The sequence below is a fragment of the Enoplosus armatus genome, chromosome 15, assembly GCF_043641665.1.
Source record: "Enoplosus armatus isolate fEnoArm2 chromosome 15, fEnoArm2.hap1, whole genome shotgun sequence".
Classification (NCBI taxonomy): Eukaryota; Metazoa; Chordata; class Actinopteri; order Centrarchiformes; family Enoplosidae; genus Enoplosus; species Enoplosus armatus.
In genome coordinates this window covers 18,977,664-18,991,313 of record NC_092194.1, presented here as the reverse complement: position 1 = coordinate 18,991,313, position 13,650 = coordinate 18,977,664, and the positions used below count along the sequence as shown (strand labels likewise).

Genomic DNA, 13,650 nt, shown 5'->3' with positions numbered 1-13,650 from the left:
TTGAGAATTGACATTTGCAGTGATAACAGAGCCAAGACGTGGTTGTGTGTGTGTGTGTGTGTGTGTGTGTGTGTGTGTGTGTGTGTGTGTGTGTGTGTGTGTGTGTGTGTGTGTGTGTGTGTGTGTGTGTGTGTGTGTGTGTGTGTGTGTGTGTGTGTGTGTGTGTGTGTGTGTGTGTGTGTGTGTGTTCCTACATGTGTTTGTTCTTCCTAAACGTTGAGAGTTTAACTCCGTTTGGTGAACCCTGTTTTCCATGAGTGAGTGTGAAGTACTGTTTTTATGACACAATTTCCTCCTCGGAGATGTTGTTTTTCTGGGAATTTGTTTTATATTTGGAGCATCGAGCAGAAGTCGCTGGAGCTGTATTTTCCACAGTGAAGATCGTTTTCTAATGAAGTGTGGAGGTGAAGGATGTTTCGAGGAGGTGTTTGATGGAAGAGCTTGAAGGGAAGAATTAGGATTCATCTCCCATGCCATACCTCACCCCCTAAAAACAGGCAAGTTGGTAACACAAAGCCACTTTTTTAAAGGCATATTCAACCCGTTTTAACCAGTATGAAAGCCCAGCCGATGCTCTCTTTGGAATACTTTGGTGTGGTTACAGCTCTCTTGGTTGTGTCCTCTTCTGAGGATCAGTTGTCAGCCGACGTTCTCACAGCCGCCATCTTCCGCTCGTTTTTTATGGCCGAGGAAAGCATGCAGTTCTCCTCTGACCTGGCATTCCTGAGTTTCTTCAAGTTTTTCAGTTGTTATCAAAGTTGTGAAGAGATATTTTTTAAGAAAGTGCAATCTAATACATTGTTAATAATAATTAAAAAAATTGATGCAACATCATGAAACAATCTTCTGTGTCTTCTATATGGTGCTTTTGATTTATATGCTGATTTTAAATGAATCTTATGTGTCAGAAAAGCCCAAATATGAACAACAAAGCACATTTTAAAGGTCAAAAACACCACAATTTCACATCAAATCTACTGGTAACGCAGTCAAACCAATAACTACACATTTATTTATTTGGTTAAAATGGTTAAAAATGCAGTACACTCATTTGACCAAAGCCTTTATAGGAAAATCACAAAAAAGCTGCAGTCCAACCCATTAGCCATATTCTTTCAAATCCACATCTGAACCTCGAACGTCGGTGTTGAAGTAAAAACCCGTCAGCTCCACAGTTTTGTTCTTGAATCTCATCCATCCACATGAAGAGCTGAAAGACTGGCAGACTGGACAGTTGAATGTGTGTGTGTGTGTGTATATGTGTGTGTGTGTGGGGGGGGGGGTGTAATTCCTACTGGTTGGACCTGAGATGAAGCCTGAGTTTGTCCACCAGGGAGCGCTATCCATAAGACTGGAGCTCGAACCTGGCACAGTCGCTAGTTGGCTGAAATGTGACTGATCCTCCTTGAGGCCCACAAAAATTCCAGCAGGATAGTTTTATTCACAAAAATAAGTTGGGGGGGGGGCAGAGTGATATTTGTTCAGGAGGTCTGGAAATCCAATAGAAAGTGTTTGTTGTATTATCAGAAATATAACAGGTGTGTAGGAGTGATTCACAAGTTTATTCACTGTCCACCAGAGAGCCCAGTTCACTGGAATGAATACAGGAAGAATGCCCTTGCTGCTCAGTTTGATAACAGAAGAAGAAGAAAATGACATGGGGGGGGGTGGGGGTGTGGTAGAAGGAGCTCTGTGAGGTATTGTGACAGAAAAAAAAGAGGTTGTGTGTGTTTGATGCCTGAGAAAAGTACCGTACATGTGTTACGTAAGGGTGTCTTTAAAAAAAAAAAAGAGAAAAGGCTAATGGCTGAAAGGAGAGACTGATATTTCGATGATAATTGAAGGACAAGAGCAGAAGAAGAAGTGCAGAAAGGGCCTGAGACCTACTGTAGATAGAGGGAACTAGGAAGAAAAACTGAAAAGATAAAATGGAAGAAGCATGTTGAACATTTCGGAGTAGAAAGAGCAGAGCTGTTGTGACTGAGGGAGGGAAGGCTGGAGGTGAAGTGGATGAGAGCTAACGACGATCGGGCACACTGAATATTGAGGTAAAGGCTGGCAGGTCTGGTCCTCCTGCGGAGTGGAGCTCACCTGGGAGAAGATGGGCCTCTCTAGGCGTACATGGTCAACTGGAGCCACTGCAGACGGAGAGGAGGAAAAGATTCAATAGATCTGCTTTATACACCTTCTCACGGTGGCCATTTTTTTACCTTAATTTACGCTCGTGTACTATGATGTACAATTATACAATGATATATTCATATTATATATTATATTACCCATTCAAATTACAGCAAGAATTCATGTGATTCCTTGGGTAAATTCTTTAACTCAAATATAGTTTTATACATGTGCTAATCTTCTTGTGATATAATTTATACATTTCAGTAATAGAGATAAGATCAGCAGTACTAGACAGTACTACTGTATAGTAGTAGAGTATTGGCTCCCGACATTTTTTGCTCTCAATGTACACATTTGTGCAAGTTGTGACCACTTCAATCAAAGAGGTATTCACTCTCAGACTGTTTTATTTGTATATTTGATGCCTGAAGGAGTAAAGCTGCTTTAACTGCTTCTTCTATTTAAAAACAAAATGGCAAAGATTAGAGGAAAGTCTGAAAAATTAACAATTTTGTGTTACTGAAGGTTGTTTTTTCTTATTTCCTTCCACGGTAATCATCTTGTGACCCCTTGTGGAGGATTAGATGTTCCTTTACACAAAGAGACAATGTTCAGAAGACGACGAGGTTTCAGTTTCATGTAGTCTAAATAAACTTTAACGTCGTCGTAGCTCTTACCTCCAGGACACTGAGTCTGATTGTGCCATCTCCATCCTGATCAAAGGCCTGGAACGCCCCTGGAGAGAAAAAGAAACATCACACTGCATCTTTGGTTCAACACAAGTGTGATACACTCCATCCACACATCCTCACATCTGTACCTGACACTAGAATGGGATGTGGCAGCCCTACTTTATGAATAAGGCTGATAAGAGTGTATTTTAGTGACGTTAAGTGCCACACCAGTTTTAACTGAACTAAAACATGCAAACTTTATGGATGAAAAAAATCTATAAAACCACACCGATAAGATACTGATGTGAGGCTGGAAAGACTTACTGAACATGGCTTCGAGCCGAACCAGACAGCTGATGAAGCTGTCGAAGTCGATGTTCATGTTCTCGTTTGCGTAGCGCATGGTGATGATGTCGTACAGCTGGTTGTTGAGACGGAAGCCTGAGCGGGACATAAGACACATGGCTGTACAGTGACAAGAACATTTAGAGGATTTAGAGTTCATCTGCAGCACAGACTGAATTCATGCTACTGTCTACAAACAGCACGTTTACATCACAGCCCAGAAAATAGGATTCAATATAAAAACATAGCACAACATCAAACAAATAAGCTTTTAAAGACCGATAAACCACTACTGCTCTCAGATACCTTTTTTTTAATATTTTAGGGATCAGGTTGACAGCAGGTACTTTTTTGTGTTTAATATATTAATATTGTAAACATTAAAGGATCAGTTAACAAAAATTACAAAAACCTCTCGTACTATCTGGCCGTTCAGATAGTTTTGGTTTTATTAGCTGAGGTTTTGAGATGTCTGCCTCTGAAACTGGATAAGGTTCAATTTTTCAAAGCTGTGAGCACAAAAAACTCAATTCACCTCCACTGTATTAGAACAGCAGCAGAAATCTAAGACAGGTATCTCAAAACCTGGGCAAGAAAAGACCAAAATATGTTTCTGTAATGTAGATGAACTGAAATAATGTCGAATTCTTCTGTAGGAGCTATTACCTGCGTCATTGACAGCATTCCTCATCTCGTAACTGTTGATGCTGCCGGACTGGTCAGCGTTATAGTGCTTAAAGATTCCCTGAAAGAGAGACAGTGTGAATTTCTCTCTCTGAGACGTCAGACATGTGGAGTGTAACTACCATTATATAAAATGAGAGAGAGGGAAAACGTGCATTCCCACCTGCCACTGTTTGATCTTATTCCACAGATGTCTGAACTCCTGAAGATTGAGTCTACCTGTCCCATCCATCTAAACAGAGGCAGTTAAGATCAAATCCGTGTAACCTATAATTCAGTGTCCACTCCCAAAACAACTGGCTTCATATTCCGGTGTTGCTCTATGAGCCTAAAACTGACATTTCAGTTAAAAACACCAGTTCAGTGTCACATCTGAGCGGCAAAACAACACCGGCTTTCCCACAAAGTGATTGCAAGTTTTGTGTCTAATAATTTAGTGTGTCACCATGTCCCAGAGCGCCAAATTGTCAGGATTAAATACACACCCAGAGGTCAAATTCATATTAGATAGTGACAAATATCCTTTAAGTGAACATATCACTGTGTTTGTGCAGTGACATGAGGCCTAGACCCTGTGAGCGTCCATCACAGACCCTGCCATGGGTCTCGGCAGGTTGTGCCTCCTACAGACAACACAGCCAGCCTGATGCACTCGATACAAAGGATACGTCCATCAGAGCAATCATGCTCCTGCAGCTCTCCAGGCTGAAGCCCTCAGTGTTCAGGTCCTTATCTGGAGGGAGACATTAGAGGACGATAAGTGAAGACAGAATGACCGTGTTATATCTGATTTTCAAAACTCACTTTCTAACCTATAAAATGTTTTCGGAATTACAGAAAACTGAATTTCACTTCTAAAATAAGCGACATGGGAGGCGTCTCAGCTGGTTTCAGCAACTGATACGAATCACTAAATGTCGTAGAGACATTCTTTGTTCTGAGGAGGTGTAGGACGTGATATAAACGTGTGAATTAACTGCTCTACTCTGATACAAGTTCCCTCCTCCGTCTTCACTTTGTGTCAACAGCCAAACTGCAGCACTCCATCTTTCAGAATAACAGAGAACAGCTTAAGCCGAGTGTTAACACGGCAACGACGGTGTGAAGCAGTGCAGTTCAGTTGATCTAACGTTTGACTCACGTTTGGTGATCACTCTGTTGAGAACGTTTTTCAGTTCGTTGGCTGTGATTTCCATGTCCTGTGAGAGACACCAGAGGGGAGCAGGAAACAGTAGAAGAAAAGATGAGACAACCATTAAAATGTGTCTTAATTCATAACTCTCCAATACACATATTCACTCAAAGAGGACACGTCTTTAGCTATCAGTTGTAGGAGGGCTACGTTGTTAATCAGGACCATTTGAAAGTTCCTCTCCCTTTGACTTCCTGTCCTCCTTATACTCACATCGCCAGCTATCTCCTGAAAAATAGTCCTGAACTGCTGGTCCTCCTCGCTCTCTTCCCCCGCTGAGGCCGGCGCCGGCTGAGGCATCATGGAGCCACAAAGTAGAAGGAGATAAAGAGACGAGAGGGAGAAGATGTGAAAGGAAAAAATGTGGAGATCAAATTTGTGAAAAACTAACATTTTTGACCACACACACACACACACACACACACACAGCATAACTGCCTTCAAGTACGAGGCACTTTGTTTATATTATTTATTAGGATTATGATGCGTGGTGAACATGAACAGGAATAGCTTTAATATATGTTTTAATGCGGTATGTACCTGCAGATTGTCTAGGACACAGAACTATACTGCACTATTTTCAGTGGCTTTTATTAAGAACAGCTTTGAATTGCTGAGATAAAGATGGGGAGCTGTACGCTTGTTGGTTTGAATGAAGAAGAAGTCAGCCTGTCTTGGAGAAGCCCTAACATCCTAATTTTGCAAAGTCACAAAAAGAAAAAGATCGTCACTTACCACTGGATGATCGGCCTCGATCCTGTTCTCTATCTCCCTGGGTGAAGACGAACAAACAGCAGTCACGATGGTGACAACAACATCTCATCTGGACCACAAGCCTGTGCACTCATCTGTTTGCTACAGCCAGTCATGTTGTTCTCATCAGACATTAAACACAGAGTTAAACAAGTCTGAAATCCTGAGCTCTCCGTTCATTATACCATTTCTAAAGGCTTATAGTCCCATACTCACGTTGGACTAAAAGGACAAAATGATTCCACAAACTCTTCATGAAGCTGTGAATAAAGTGTGTTAGTTTAGTACCACCTGTTGCTTCTTCCAGTCAAGAGTATTTTCTCTTGATTTTTCTTATTTGGGGAAATCTTGGTTGTAGAAGGCGTCGTCTTCTTGCTTTTGCATTTTGCATTAGATGGGGTTTAAGTAACTTTGTCCATTAATAAATGACTATGTGATAACCCAGGCACAAAACTACAGGTATTAATATTATGTAATTCAGCGCCCATCGCAGTGAGCTGTGTGCACATCCATCCCACAGCCTGATTCACAGCTGGGTCCTGGTCCATCAGAGTGCAGGCCGGCTCTGCATGCTGTCTGGTCCTCCAGGGCAGCAGGCGGAGGGGTGGGGGTGGGGGGTGTGGGGTGGATGTTTGTTGAGGCTTGAGCATGCAGTATTGAATATTTTGAAAGTTTACCGGATCATGCCCAAATCTGAAGTCGCTTGTCCTAAAAAAGATTCCATAACAGCTTCGAACTGGGGCCGATTTCTTCCAGTTCTACAAATCAAATCGCCGTTAAAATTGTTTGTTCTTGGTGGTTTGTGTCCCACCCACCAAGCACCCCGACAAAACCCCACCCTCATTAACAAACACATGCCCCCACTGTAAAAATGACATGGAGGGTGGATAAATCCCCATTAATCTTGGTGTTTTCTAGGCTAGATCAAAGCTGCTGCTGCTACTTCCAATATTATCAAGTAGGGGTGGGTATTTACCAACAATTATTATCTACAGAGGCTACGTTTTACAGAGCTGAACAAAATACATTCATCATCTACAAAAATAACATTTGAGACTTTCTCAGTGTGTAAAACACACTGAAGGCAGATGTCTTGTCCAAAAAACTCTGTTGTGATTTCTGCCTCACAAAGAGTCGCAACTTTGTCGAACACTTTTTCTTAAATTTCTATTCATATATGAATATGAATGTGAAGTTTTGAACTGTCAGCTAATGGGGAGAAAATAAGCTACAGATTAATAAATAACCAGTATGGTTCTGATATTTGTTGTATTTTCATACCCAGCCCTACTAAGAAACATAGAATCAACATCAATGGACTGAAATAATCATCTACTAACAAACATATCTGACTGTAACTACATTACTCTAACAAGGGGAAAACTTCGCACCCATTCCCTCCTCTTACCCAGCTCGCCCCCTGCAGGCCACCCTGACCGCCCTCACCCACTCACTCTGAGGTGTTCCTCTTTTCAGAGAAGACTCGCAGGATGAACTCTCCCTCCTGGTGCGGCTCGTACGTGGAGGGAACGATGACGTACTCCCCGGGGCTCAGGCGGAAACGCTGGGTCACCTCGCGCAGGTTGATGTAGGACTTGCAACGAGCTTTGGAGGAGCTGAACAGGAAGAAGTCCTTCTGCATGTGCTGCTTGTTCCCATGCATCTGGGAGGGGGGAGTCACAGAATTCCCTCATAGATTAAAGTAAAGTCCAGGACTATTGTATAAAAATTGGTGACGATAATAGATTTGATGGAAACAAACAGTGTAGGGTGTAATTAACTTGCAAACTGCTGCTCCGCTCTGAGAGTTTTGTTTACACCTTCCTTACCTCCTTTGGCACCTGCAGAGAGACAGAAGCAACATCAGTGTTTGTGTCATTTAAGGATGCAAATTAAAACCAAAAGCTATTTTTTTTTTCCTTATGGGAAACATCCAAAACAATTAATACATATGTGCATCTGAACAAACGGCAATTCAAATAACCTTTATGATTTATTTCATCATAGTTTGGTGCTGCAGAATTATGGAACATGCCACAAAGAAAAATGCTATAAATGAATGCCGTATGTAAGTTTTAACAAAGTGTTTGACCAAAGTCTGTTACACAACAACAACAGGACACCTCATAAATGGCGAATCCGATGGTGAAGAGGTTGGCTCCCATCTTGCGCTCTTTCCGCCTGTTCTTCTGCATCAGAGCCACCACGAAGGTGCAGCCCACTTCGTTGTCCTCGGGATCATCATCCTCCTCCAGCAAGCGGAGGCGGTACTGAGGGTTGGTCCAGAACGTGTCTGCAGGAAAGTTAGGAAGTGTTTTCACGGGGGTCAGTTTTTGTATTTTGTGATTTCGTTTCTATGTTTTGAAATGAGTGTTTTTCTGTGTTGTCTTATGATATCTCTTGACAAGGATTGCTGTAAAGAGTAGAGATCCAAAACTTTAGAAAGGAGACGTTCAGGCTCTTTCAATGCAATTATGGTGATATTTCAACCTTTTTCAGACTTTGAGAGTAGGCTACTAGATTCTCTTTTAAATGAACACAGATAAAATATATATTTGACATATTTTTATATATTTTTCATATTTTTGATTGTAAATTTCTATTTTTACGATAGATTTATGATTATTGACTTTTGCAGTACTAGTTTTTCCTTTTCTCTTACTTTGTTGATTGGTATGCACCAAACTACTGAGACAAATTCCTTGTATGTGAAAACCTTATGAACCTGTCTCTGATTCTGAAAATACATTGATACAAAAACTGGGACCACCTAGTGATCAAGCTCTTCCGTCTGAGGGGTTAAAAACATCTGAGAAAGGAGTAAATTGCTGTTAGTCTATAGATGGAGGTACCTGGGTAGTTCCTGCAGCCCCCAGCAGAGCAGCCTCTCACCCAGCGGCCTTCGTTCACAGAGACCGTCCACTTGTGAATCTTATCGTCCTCCAGGGCGTCAGGGGTGAGGTTACAGATCTCAATCTTAGTGTAGTTCTTCTTGAAGTCCTCAAATGACATCCTAGAAGGGCACAGAAGAGATCTGGCTAATATCTCTGCTTCCTGATTCCCTCTAAATACCAATGACATGATGCTGTATTACTGTGGTGACACACTCACACTGGTGGTGATCAGTAGATGTGTTGGTTGGAAGTGATAATGAAACAAGAAAAACTCAACAATGTGTTAAAATAAGTGCCTTTTTCTGTACTTTAATTATTTGTATATGCAATTTGCCTTCTGTTTGTATTAATTCTATAAAGATCCTGTTAATTAAATCCTCATTTACCAGAACTCTCCATCCTCGGCACTCTGGTGCTGCAGCTTCTCTTTTTCAGTCTTGGAGAGTGTGGTCCACTCCTTGGAGCTGTTGGAGGTGGAAGTGGAGAATAGTGACATTTCCTAAAGTTACGATAGATTCAACTAAAGATTTGAACTTCATGTTTTAATAAATAAAAAGGAAAATTAAGGCATCACTTTTTGTACCTTCGTCAAACTCCTCTGTGACAGAAAAGTAGGGCTGAAAATAAAAGATTTAATTATGAGAAACGGTGGTTAAAAAGTCCTCACTTGTCACTCCAGGGGCCGTTCCACTCCACTTGACCCCACGGGTTCCTGAGACGCACCAGACGAACTTTAGAGTCCTTGTGCTGAGACGATTTACACTGCGGGAAAACACGAAGTTGAAAACAGTGGTAGGAAGCAACTAAGTACATTTACTCAAGTAATGTACTTTATTGTAATTCTGAGCCACTTTTACTATTTAGTATTTAAATATTTCTAGTTCACAACATTTCATTTACTTTTTAGTCCATTTACATTTATCTGACAGCTACTAGTTACTTCACAGATTTTACAAACAACACATAAATATAATACTGTGCTCTAGATTAAACTATCCAGCAGTATGTATAGTAGTTAGAATGTGCTCCGGCTCCACCAGCTGTAACATTAAAATACTGCTTACATGTTAAAGCATCAGTGATAATATTCTAATAACATGATATATATAATAATATAACTCTCTGAACGAGGCCACTCAGCCCAACATGTCCTTTTCCTGAAATATTTTAAGTACATTTTGCTGTTAATACATTTGCACTTTTACTTAAGTGAACTCTTGAATGTAAGACTTTCACTTGTAGTATTTTTACAGAGCAGTATTGCTACTTTTACTTAAATAAAAGATCCGAGTACTTCTTCCACCACTGCTTAATTTGCTGTTTTAAAATGATGAAATGCAGCATTAGTGACCCCGGACTAACACTGGCATTGTAACTGTGTTGTCCTGCTTGTTGTGCAGCTCTGCAGGCCCACAGAGTTGGAACAAGCCCAGAACATTACACACAATGCTGTTTTGTTTGTCGGTGACCAGCTTTACCTCCTCCACTGCCGTCACAGAGTAGGCGTGACCCTTCACAAGTCCCGTCACGGTACGAGTCTCAAAGCGAGCAGGAACCAGGGACTGCACATACACAAAACACATGTTGTAGCCATTTAGAAGAGACAGATATTATAAACACGGCCAGCTTTTTTATACAAAGTAAAGCTCTTAATTAACTAAATAGAAATTACATGCAGCTGGTACATTTTGCCTGCTAACAGATGCAACAGATTTCAACATGAAGAGCTCAGTGAGACAATGTTTGTCAGTTTCTTCAATTTCTCCTGTGATAAACCTCTGATGATACTAGAAAAAGCCCCGTTATTAATCGTAGTCCTCATCCTCTGTCCATCCTCCGCGGAGACTTAAACATGTCTGACTCACATCAATGGAGCAGCCCATGAGGGAGCCTCTCTCCAGAGCTTTCTTCATGATCTTGTAGAGCTCTTTGGGAGCTTCCTTCAACTCGTAGAACTCAGTGACTCCACCAGTGAAGTCCTCCATGGCCTCGGTGGTGTTTCCACCCTTCAGGGCCTCGTAGGAGCCGTGCAGCCTGGACAGGGAAGAGCACAGAACAGTTTTTTTTTAAACTTTTTTATATTGTGTTGTTGTATGTGCTGCGATTATCTTGGCCCTCATTTTTAATCCCAGTGAGATACTTTCCTGGTTAAATAAAGTTATTTCTATTCTTCTCCCTGTTATTTAGCCCTGACCTGAATAGTAGTGTATTTGTAGGCCAAGAAGGACATATTACATGAGACAAAGACTGATGACGCAAAACTGCAGCCCACAAATTCAGCTTGGAACAAAAGTGGCTGATATATTTAGGTGCAGATGTGTAGTAGCTAATGTATGTAGCTGCAAAACAATTACAGCTACAGTACAGCACTTCCTAACTGCAGCTGCAGCTGAGTCCTGTTCTTGCATGGAAGTATTCAGCCGAAGGTAAACTTTCAGAGTACTCACTTGGCGTAGGCCTTCTCCAGCAGGGCGCTCCAGAACTCGTTCCTCTCAGCGGACTTAGTGAAGACCAGCTGGTTGTTGAAGGTCGGGATGCGGTCGTCAATGACGACATCGACCCAGTCGCCATAACGCCAGAACTGAAGGACAGAAGGAGGTGAGGGAGGAGAAACAATGCTGATTATTTCGTTATTTAGTTTGCCAACAACATTTTAAATTAATGTTGCACGTCCACAAATGAATAAACTTGATTTTAAGATGCTAAGGGAAGGACTGAATATCAGGATGGAGACTATGTGGGAACACACAGAGCTTAGGTGGTTGTTTCTGACCTGGAAGTGAAAGATGCCGCCATATCCCTCCGAGTAGCTTTGCTCCTGGGGAACAACTCGGTAGAGAAGCTTCTCATTCAAGGTGAGACAGGCGATGGCAGCCAGCAACCAGCAGTCACCTGAGCACAGGAAATCATTTCATTTATATTCACCTGAATATAATTTTAATGACTTTTACTGCAGCAGAGCAATTTTTTTCTTGACAGACACAACAAATAGTAACCACAGCTGGGGTGATTTCATCAACTCTTGGGCTTATAAATGATTTTAAAACGTGTACTAATGGAGTTCAAAGTGCGAGGCAGATGTGTTGAGCAGATCAGGATGGGAACAGATTCTGATTTACATTTGGTGTGATTTCTAAAATTCTGCCTTTTCCAAATTCCTACTGTGTGGATTTGGTTGGAAATATATAGTTTTTCCTTCATACAACAAAAAAAACAGCTGCCACAGCAAAGAACATGTACCTTCACTCACAACAAAAACAAAGACGGACTTCTCTGCTGGACATATTTTGTTTTGCTGGAGGAAAAGATCGCCGCTGAGTGCTGACGTTTGTGTTTTCTGATTGTCCAGGTGTGTGACAGGGTGTTAGCTGCTGGGCTGGAAACAATGTAAGTTTTTCAACAGGGAATAGTGAACAGTGTCTGCCAGGACCTTTGTCCCTTTGGTCCCCTTTATTTGCAGTCTGAACTGAACAACAATGAGAAGTGCTGCTTGTTGGATTCCCTTCCAAAAGAGTAAGCACAATATGGGGAGGCCGCTGCAGGGGATCGATGGGATGTTTGCTGCCCCACAAACTGCCTGAATACAGACTGTGACTGAATGTTGAATACACTGAGAGTGGCTCCATACAGTATGTATACAGTCCAGTCACACTGTATGTGTTGTAACCACTTTTTTCTCCCCAACCTGCCGTGTATTTTTGCTTCAGTCAGTGAGTTTCCACAATGCAGATAAGCAGTCAATACGACACCAAACAATGAAAGGACAATGTTTAAGTGTTTTAACGTGGATTTCTTCCTTTTGTCATTCCACAGATGTGTTGTTCTTGTTATTCTAACTCATCAACATTAAGCTGGGGTTGATTTCAGTCCACTGTAAAGTCAAAAAATAGAAATGAAACCCCTCCTATCAGTGTCAAGTGTGAATGTCAGCCGACACTGTGAAGTCACTGCTGTGCCTGAAGTGTCAAACGAGGCATCATTTACCCAGATCTCCCTGGCAGATGTCTGTCCTACTGGCTCCTCCGACAATGAACTGAGGGTTCTCACAGATTTCCTGTAGACAATAATAAATAAAAAGAGTTAACGCCAGTGCAAAAGGGAGCAATAATCAGTCTCATGTCAGCTATGCATCTGATTTTGTTAGTCTAAAGATTGAGGGTGTCGAATACTTTTTGACTAATACTGTCTGCGGCTAAATTACAGTCGTCTCTAAGTAGATAAGTAATAAAACGTCCATTATATCAGAGCCATTAAGCAAAAAAATAGGAAGCAGACACATTATGGTTGTGTGGCAATTCGGTAACTTAATTCCAGTCCGTCCATGTAGGACTTGTGAGCAGTATTTCGATCCCATCTGCACCTCCAGGTAAAATCCCACAGCAGCTGTTAGTTTTCCATTCAGGTTTGATGTTGCTGTATCAAAAATAACGTCCCACCTCCCACATGTGTGATCCAACCCCTCTTTATTTAACTTTGCGATCAACGTGCCTCTCCATGTGCCAACCCGGTCACCCCCCACTCCCCCCCCCGCCCCTCCTACCTTGGGCCTCTTCCAGACGATGTTCTTGACCTTGTTGGACTTATGTCCGAGCTCCTTGAAGCCCAAAGACTCCACAGTAGCCGGGAAAGACTCATCCTCAAACAGGCTCTTCCTCTGAAGGCACTCCTGTCTCAGGGCGTTGTAGTCCTGGCCGTTGAAGCGGACGGGCTTGTTCAGAGACCCTTCCCCATCTCTCCTCTCTCGTTCCCGGATCAACCGGTCACAGAAAAAGCCAGACGGTGTATAGGGCATTTTTTTTTTTTTAAAACTGGCTTTTGCCACTTGTACTAAAGTCTTACAAGCCTAAAAACCCTGGCATAAATCCAAACAGCTAATGTCTGATTGGCTCTTTCTTTGTGTGACGTCCCCCTCCCCTTCGTCACAGAGTAGATGCAAAAGCTTGGTGTGAAAGACACATTCAGTCCACATGCATTCACCTTTGCA

At 41.9% G+C, this 13,650-nt stretch overlaps 1 protein-coding gene across 2 annotated transcripts; it reads right to left on the bottom strand.

Annotated features, from left to right (window-relative positions):
• Positions 1-2,111: 2,111 nt before the first annotated feature.
• Positions 2,112-13,458, bottom strand: capn3a (calpain 3a, (p94)). 2 transcript variants are annotated; one of them, XM_070920346.1, is made up of 21 exons: positions 13,207-13,458; positions 12,651-12,720; positions 11,440-11,558; positions 11,114-11,247; positions 10,532-10,700; positions 10,145-10,228; positions 9,334-9,428; positions 9,053-9,130; positions 8,625-8,785; positions 7,896-8,065; positions 7,602-7,613; positions 7,227-7,435; positions 5,755-5,791; positions 5,185-5,310; positions 4,969-5,026; positions 4,496-4,560; positions 3,991-4,059; positions 3,810-3,888; positions 3,123-3,239; positions 2,802-2,860; positions 2,112-2,138 (listed from the first exon to the last, which is right to left on the bottom strand). In XM_070920346.1, exons 1-21 carry the CDS (start codon positions 13,456-13,458, stop codon positions 2,112-2,114), a joined length of 2,190 nt encoding a protein of 729 aa, XP_070776447.1. The 2 variants fall into 2 exon arrangements, with proteins under 2 accessions (XP_070776447.1, XP_070776448.1); XM_070920347.1 differs by having other exon boundaries at positions 5,233-5,310.
• Positions 13,459-13,650: the final 192 nt, after the last annotated feature.

Excerpts from the sequence above, each read along its gene's own strand:
- capn3a (XM_070920346.1), bottom strand. The coding sequence starts at position 13,458 with ATGCCCTATACACCGTCTGGCTTTTTCTGTGACCGGTTGATCCGGGAA. Across the intron at positions 5,027-5,184 it reads GGGAGAGGAACTTTCAAATG|GACATGGAAATCACAGCCAA; the intron begins GTCCTGATTAAC and ends TGTCTCTCACAG. Across the intron at positions 3,889-3,990 it reads ATAAGATCAAACAGTGGCAG|GGAATCTTTAAGCACTATAA; the intron begins GTGGGAATGCAC and ends TCTCTCTTTCAG.